Genomic DNA, 8,174 nt, shown 5'->3' with positions numbered 1-8,174 from the left:
CACAGCTTGCCCGTGGGGAAGCAGGTCAGCTGCCTTGCTTTCAGTGGCCCTGATGTCCCCCTCTGTCTGTCCTTCCACATTATTCTACAGACAGCAATAAATTCTGGGCCTGGTTCCAGATCAGGTGTGCTCAAACCCTTTGCCACTTGGAGGCTGGGTGTCAGGGAAGCATTTGGTTCGCCCTACAGTCCAAGGTCGTGATGCTGAATGTAATCACAGGTGACTTGGGCATTGCCAGCAGTCTCTGAGAAAGACTGAGGGGGGCTGCTGGTTGGGGTGCTGTCCTGCTGCTGGAGGGAAATAGCAGTGGGGTTTGCAGATGGTTTGGCCTGAGGTGATGCAGCTGTGTCATGCAGCGAAGCTGGAACAGCGAGGGGGTGGCAGGTCAGTGACAAGCTATCCGGGCAGAGCAGGACCCTGGGCAGACCAGGCATGGAGCAGCAGGGAGCTGCGGTACATGCGGGCAGCCACCAAGAGCAACACGGGTCAGGACAGAGGGGCACCAGAGGGGTTTGAGAAAGCTGAGAGGTGGCTGGATGATCACCTGTGCCCCTTGGGGTACAGATGCACCGGCTAGACTCTGAGGAGAAGCCTGTGCAGCATCTGTCCATCCTGCCTGGATCTTGTTAACGCTGTGAAGACCTTCACTTTCATAAGGTCTAAAATTCACTGCATTTTAAAGAGAGCAGAAGGACTGTCTGGAGTGTATGGGCTCTTCTTTCCTGGAATGTAAAGGAAACCTCGGCTGTGAAGCTGGAGTGCAGGGGGCTTCATTCCTTAGTGAAAGCAGAGAAGGGAAATGCAGATGTCACAGCTGGGACAGGAGATTTATCTTGGCAAGCAAAGAGGAAAAATACTTTCAAAAAGAAAAGAGAAAACTCAGAAGAATCCCCTCCCCATCTGCACCGCCTGCCAGCATGAGCAGAACCTCCAACCTGCAAAGGCCCTTCGTCTCCTGGGCCCAGGCTGCCGCCCAGCTGGATTAGCCCCTCGCCGCTTTCTCTTTGGAGCGAGACCATTGCGGTGGGAGCAGGGAGGCTGTGAGAACCAGGCTGATACTGAAGGGAGGTTGTCTCCAAACTACTCAGCTGGAGGTGAGAAGGGGAAAGTCATGGTCAAAGGATGGAAGCATGAAAGGGACAGGGAGAGACAGATGCAGCCAGGGTGACCACAGAGGAGAAGTGGATCCAGGGAGAGGAAACCGTCCCCTCCTCAGCTGTGCATGGTGCCACTGGGCTGCAAGAGTGGCATCTCCAGGAACCCTGTGTGCAACTGGGCAGAGGAAAAGGCTTAATGCCCCCAGAGGTCTAACACCAGCTCTGGGTGGGGGGACATAGAGAGCTTGCATTTGGATGTCTGGATGCCTTACATTAGCTCCCAAGATAACTGTTGTACAACAGGAAAGGGTGTTCGAATGAGAAGTGCACGCACGCACATACAGTGTGCTATTTAGACAACCCTAAGCATGAGGTCAGGGTGAAAACATGTGGTGGAAATATGTTTGGAAGAGTCAGTGCCTATGTCGGTCACCAGGAGTGGGAGGGAGCAGGAGCCAGCAGCTGACAGATTCGCACTCTCTCCCCACGGCTGAGGTGGCCTCAGCCCGAGCAGATTCTCCTGTGGCACCAGAGCAGCTTAAGGCTCTCCATTGGGCCTGGAGATGCGGTGGTCATTGCCTCCCCTGTACCTGCGCACACTGGCTCTTGCCCTTCAGGCTCTGCCTCCCCGTCCTCCCAGAACTGCGGTGGGGGGACGGGCAGCCAGAAATCGGGCTTGGATAAGGAAATCCAGCACATCCTCGCCATTGCGTTTCTGTCCCTTGGCTGCCCCCTCCCTGACCGCTCACTGGTAATACAGCTTTGGAAACACATCTTGTGCTATTTCTTGGCTTTGGAGCATAGTTAGAAGGAGAAGGAAGGAGGGTGTGAAAGGGAGGGGGAGATAGCAGGAGCAAATAATGCAAAATGAGACTGTGCTGTAAGCTTCGTATCCCATCTGGAAGCTGTTTTCCCCCAGTACACTTCACACCCGCTCCCTCTGGGCCAGGATGGTAAGAATCACGTTTCCCAGTTGACTGGTTCCCCTTGCTCAAGCCAGGCCCATCTGCCTGAAAGCTACTTAAGGTATCTTAAAGGAGAATCTCAGCAGAGTTGCAGAGTCCTTCATTGTCACAGTTAGAAATTCTCAGCCAGTTCCCTGAGGAGCGGGAGCTGGCTGATGTCAGCCTGGCTGGAAGGTGCTCTCAAGGAGAGAGTCTAGGCCTTGAAAGGGCTGTGAGAGGATGAGCCTGCTCTGATTGTGTGTCTCTGTACATCCCACCTTCATTCACTTCTGAGTCCTGTGGACTCTTTCTTGGACCTTCCATCAAAACGTGCCTGTGGTCTGTTGAGATCTTCGTTGCCGCAGCATCGGTAAAAGTCTCTCCAAAGCCCAGCACTGTTGTTGCAGCACATGCAGGCCTTCAGCTGTGCTGGCCCCAGGCTGGGTGGGAAGGGAGGGCAAGTGGCTGCCCAGCACCTCCTTTGGCATGTGCCCTTACAGCCAGGATAAAGCTACTGTCCATTTGGTCAGGTGATAAACCTGCTGCTATTTATCACTCAGAAACTTGGAGCACTGACTCTGCCATGCTCTGCCATGATCCACACAGCCCTGCGACACCGCACCCTGGGACCTGCGGCTCCCTGGAGCCTGCTCTCTCACATGCGTTAAGGAAGAGTACAGCTGAAGCCTTCTCTGAGTTTTGCCGGATAGGTGCAGCTCCCATGACGAGGCTGGGTGGGACAGAATTTGCATATTCTGGGTCAGCAGGCTCGATGTAAACTAATTAGAAGCAGTTTTGATGGCATCTATCCAAACTAAGCACTGGGCTCCTCCTCACTATGCCCATCACAGTTGGGTATGGACCAGAGGACACTTTTTCCTGTTACCATGTGGTTGCATGCATGGCTGTCTTTACTAATCCAAAATCAATACCTGTTGGCGTCAGGGGAGACACAGCAGTCTTCCTGGGACATGGTGGCTTAGCTTCCTGCTTGTCCTGTAGTCTCCGTTGTGGATATAGCCAGCTACAAAACCATGTCGTTATCTTTGTTGCTTTGCCCTTCTTTCTGCTTTCCTCTGCCTCTTGCTGCTGCCTTTGAGTAAAATAGCAATCTCCAGCTCTGTGACAGCTCTGGGTGCTCTCCCACTTTGAGGTCATCTGATCCTTGGTGCCCTGTTTGTTAATAACCATAGTCATTCCCAATCTCGTTGGCTAGCTCCCTTCTCTCCATTGTCTGTGTCTGGAGATGTTGGTCTGGTGTGTGTATGATTGGCGAGAGCAGAAAGAGGACTGCTTTGATGAGAAGGCTTTGCCTGTATTTAGTTGTGCTGGAAGATAAGACCCAGGAGCCCAGAGAGGGGTACGTGCCCCAACATTTCCAGATTCCCAGGGAGGGCATGAGTTTCATTCTCTGCTCATCACCCATGTTTTTCCCATCCTGTGCAGTAGAACTCTGTCTCTGGGGAGAGAATGGGCTCTTGGGGACCCAAACTCCTGCATCTCTGGGAGAACAGTGTTGCCTTCATCCTCACTTCCAAGCAGCAAGGTCCTCCAGAAAGCCTGCTGTGTGGTGTCTAAAAGAAGAACCAGAAATCTGCAATTACTCTTGCCAGTGTTGGTGACTGTGTTAAGGCTCTGATACTCAGCCCCTAGCACCCATTACTCATCTCTCACCCTTTAGCCATTGCTAGGGAGATTTTTTGGTTTCAGAATAAAACCAGAGGCACATCTCTGCCTCTTCCCTCCAGGTAGGTTTGTCCTACAATGGGAAGACTGTTGACTGACCAAGAGATCCTTGTTCTAAGTGTGGGTGGGATGCTGCTAAAAGATGTGTGTGGAACTACTGCATAAATGCATCTTCTTTTCTCTCTTCATTCCCACCTCTGCCTTTGTTGCACAGTTGTGAAAGAAATTTGAAGCACGTGGCAGAGTTGCAGACAGCTCTCCCTGCAGCTGTCCGTCCAGCCCTGCTTCTCTTCCAGGGTTACATGCTGGTTCTAGTTTGATGGTTACAACGGTATATATGATTTGAGTGCCTCTTGTTGGATCCTGGTTCTGCTGTGTTGTCGTGGTGCGTTGACAGCCAGAACTCTGAATCCCTTCACTTTTCTGCGGTTACAGTTCTCACCCTTACTGTAAGGCTATTGTGTTCATATCCTGTGTTTGCTTGTGTTGTTTAGAGAAAGCAAGACAAAGAACAGCTGTTACATGAGCAGGCACTCTCTGGGTTTTATGCTCAGGACTCCAAACTCTTTACCCCTTTGTGCTGTAGAATAGGACAAAACCTGGTTTTCCAGTGCTTTTTAGATAAATATCTAACCCAGTTCCATCTGCTGACTCAGCTCCCTCTGAAGAACAGTTATGCTCAGCACAGATGGGAGGTGTTTTCTGTTGCTTGATTCAAGTGCAGAAATGCTTCTAGGCAACTTGGAAATGGCTGGGTAGATTTTACCAAGCTACCCCGCCAACTCTGCTTCCGGTATGGGAACAAGTGGAGAAAACTTCAGCCCAGACGTCCCAGGGAGGGCCTCAGCACTGGGATTTCACATGAGTGTGCCTTCTGCGCCTTACCTGCACATGCAGTGTCTGCCTTCCCCGGGGGAGCCTCAGATGGTGGTGTGTTGGGCTGTTGCTCCAGGCAGTGGGAGGACGGGACATGTGGGGAAGCAAAGGGAAAGAAACCTTGTGTGTCAGGCAGAATGTAGGCAGCAGGGGCTTCTCACCGCCCTACCCCCCTCTGCCCCTTCCAGCATGCTTTGTGGGCATCTGAGTTTTTAAATTGAGTGGCTGAGGGTTGATGTTGGAAGGTGAAGGGCACTAGCACGTTGGAGATTGCTGCAGCTCACCGTCTCCCTCCCCAGCTTGGTGGGAAGCGTGGGTCTGTTCAGCTGGAGCCTACCTCACTCCCCAGCCTCACCCCAACCCTCTGACAGCCAGCGTAATGTTGACAGAGTGATATTGTGCTCAGATAAAACAAATATACCTCCCTGTAGGAACAGGAACCTGCAGGCTCCAGCATCCGGGGTCCTCTGGCCAACTCCTCCCTCAGTCCTAGCACTGGGGAAAGGACGGGCTGCGTGCACCCCATGCTCCTCTAGGAGCTGGGCTCTTTCCTGAGCTCAGCTCTCACACTGGAATTCATTTGCATTCATGTCTCTACTCTGGGACCTGCGTGCTCTCTCCCACTCTCTCTCATCCATACCCTGTTGCTCTTGGTATTCCAACATGCTGCTTTCAATGCCTTTCTGCCCACCCAGATGCTTTTCCAGGCAGGGGGACGGACAGGACCCAGTCTGACTGCTGAGCTCTCTCCAGTTCATTTAAGTTACACAGTTCCGTCTGTGTAATATAGTCACTTGAATATATCTGTCTTTTTCTTTCCTCTCCCTGAGCCAGAAGCCTCAATCTGCCAACAAATGGGATAATTTTTCAGCTGGTGTTTGGCAACCATCATTTTTCTCCCTGCCCAACCAATGCTTTGTTGTAGCAAATGGAAAAGTTAGTGATTTGACTTCTGCATAGGAGGATATGCCTCAAAGGAAACAGGTTCCCCGTAGCATCAGGAGCCCAGCTCTGCAGCAGCACTGGACAGATTTACTGACTGTTACTGGAATGATTAGTGGAATGATTGTTTGTTGTTAACAGCCCATCTGTAGTGTTTAAACTTTATCGGGGAGCAGAATTTCACAGGCATTTTCTGGCTGGAGGACAGCCTCATATGGTCCACAGAGGGGCTGTGAAATCCCAGAGGAAATTAAATACAACAGGGGGCCTTCCTGTTATGTTGATCCAACTGATCTTTTTTTCTCTGATAGAAATCAGCAGCTGGGTTGATGTTCTCTGCGGCATCAGAGTGCCTATTGCTGCTGGCAGAGAACATGAGAAAGTGTCTATCACCAAGGACAGGTGCTGAAGACCATGATTTTCTGCGACACTTGCATTTTGTCATCACAGGGATTTCTTGCCTTGCGTTCTGTTCAGCTCATTGTCAGAGTGAGATGATGCTAGGAAGCCGAAGATAGGTACCCACAGAGGAAGGGGGAGATGCAAGATTATGGAAGAGCTTCATTACTGTTTGTGGCGTAGATTAACAGGCAGAGAAGATGTACAGCACTATGGGCCTTTCTATCATAATTCAAGGTGGTTTTATGAAGCTGATGCAAGCAAGGGATAGGAACTGCTTTTTCCCATCTGAAAAGGGCTTGTTGCTGAGGTTTGGCTCTCAGAGCAGGGGAGGGCTCTCAGATCCCTCTTGGAGGTGACACCAATGCTCTCTCTCTGTTTGTCTTTCCTCAGCATTTCTCAGAGAACCTGGATCACTTCTCTGACAACATGGAGGATTTCTCCAACGACCTCTTCAGCAGTTTCTTCGATGACCCAGTACTGGCTGAGAAGAACCCACTGCTGGACATGGACCTGGATCCACCCACTCCAGGCATCCAGGCAGAGCACAGCTACTCCCTCAGTGGAGACTCTGCTCCCCAGAGCCCCCTCGTGCCTGTCAAGACTGAAGATAATGCTAACGGTGAGCATGAGACGTGCGCACTGCACAGCTTCGGGCACATCTGTTAGCAGAGGCTCTGGCTGGCTTCCATATATAAGGACAAACTGGCTATTCCTTGGGCTTGCGCATGGCTAATCCAGGGAAGAATTTGATCTGCTGTTGTCAAATACAGCCCACATTTTTTCCTTCAGTTTGTGTTCTGTCAGTCACATTGCTCCTTTGCCGGGCTAACTGTTATTTACGAGGATGATAATTGGTTGTGGTTCGATGTGCTGCCAGCTTCTGGCAAGCAATAGGCAATGTCTCTTTAGGACCCTGCAAACCTGGGTGTGGATGCCCAGGTCTGTTTTGGCACCAGGCAGAAGGGTTTTGGCCTGAATATAGGAAGCATGAGTCTCTGGCTGCAACCAGTACTGGTACATGTGGAAAGCTAAGTGGCTGCTTTACCAGCAGATCTTTTAGCAGGAGACAGAGAGGAACAGTCATTTCAAAACCTATTTTTAAAACAATTCATTTCAGGATAATTTATGATGGCTGGATATTTTTAGAGCTGTCCTTGCAGAGAGTCCTGTAATTTGCGGGACTGTGTGGGTGTCCCAACAGCTGATGGACACCAGGCTGCCTGAAAAAGCAGTGGCACAGGCTCAGTATACATAGAAGAAAGCCATTCCTTTGAGCAAGAGTGAGACCTGGGACAGAGGCTTTATTTCATGGCCAGGAGTGATCCCAGCTCTCTGGTACAAATGCCAAGGCAGGAGGAGAGGAGTTGGCCTCTGCTGCCGCTTTGGTCCCTGCAAAGGGCACAGCCACCAGTGCCTAGGGGTTGCTCAGAGAGGTGGTAGGAGAGAGAGGCTCATAGCAGGCCAAACAAGCTCTGCCTTAGTATCAAAAAAGCTTTCCATTTAAATTTCTTTTTCCTTAGCTTTAACCCCAGTACAGTCTTTGAGGGCACTCTGCCCAAACAGGCAACCAGGCGACTAACAAAAAACAGACCAGCATGTGTGCATAGACACGTCTTTATTTTGCCCCTGCAAATGAATAGGAGGAGATGAGGGTTGGAAATGAGAGAAACAAAAAACATGAGTTTGTAGAAAGCAGTGAAATGCAGTCTGCTTCCATGAAGCTACCACAGGGACTCCTCTCTGAGACAATTGTCACCACTTCTGCTCCTCTCCTCTGTGTCTGGGCATGCCTCTCCTTCGGCTGCAGTGTCTCCAAGGCAAGACCATGACTCTGCTAAGGGAGTGTGACACTGATCCTTGGGCAGAGGCCAGCACAAGGTGTACTGCGCATAACCCAGGAGAGTTTGAGATGGACCTGGCAGTTGCTCTCTGAGAGCGCAGATCAGCTCTATACGGGAAGTAAGGTCAGTATTAATGTGGCAGGAACAGGGGTACCTATGCACCCAGTTCAGCAGTGGGATAATTCAACCCATCTTTCCAGGGCTATCTTGGCTCGTAGTTGGATGTGAGTCATATTCTAGTGTAGCCCTGAGTCAGGTCCAGTATTTGCAACACTGTGCAGTCCTTTTGGCACAGCTCCATCCAGTCTCAGTCCTTCTAGACATTCACTTCAAATTAATTACCCAGGAATGGCTTTTCTCTAACATTAAGCAAGCTCTGCTTGGTC

General features: G+C 50.8%; 1 protein-coding gene across 1 annotated transcript in view; it reads left to right on the top strand.

The window, feature by feature from the left end:
- The first annotated feature begins 457 nt into the window (after positions 1 to 457).
- CREB3L1 (cAMP responsive element binding protein 3 like 1) overlaps positions 458 to 8,174 on the top strand; it is a 25,751-nt gene continuing 18,034 nt past the window's right edge. Inside the window, exons 1-3 of the mRNA XM_009647593.2 lie at positions 458 to 485; positions 1,715 to 1,848; positions 6,338 to 6,566. Of these exons, the coding sequence (XP_009645888.2) occupies positions 458 to 485; positions 1,715 to 1,848; positions 6,338 to 6,566 (391 nt within the window). The remainder of the gene's footprint in view (positions 486 to 1,714; positions 1,849 to 6,337; positions 6,567 to 8,174) is intronic.

Source organism: Egretta garzetta, unplaced genomic scaffold (genome assembly GCF_000687185.1).
Source record: "Egretta garzetta isolate BGI_Z169 unplaced genomic scaffold, ASM68718v1 scaffold329, whole genome shotgun sequence".
Lineage (NCBI taxonomy): Eukaryota > Metazoa > Chordata > Aves > Pelecaniformes > Ardeidae > Egretta > Egretta garzetta.
This window is presented reverse-complemented; position numbering and strand designations above follow the sequence as displayed.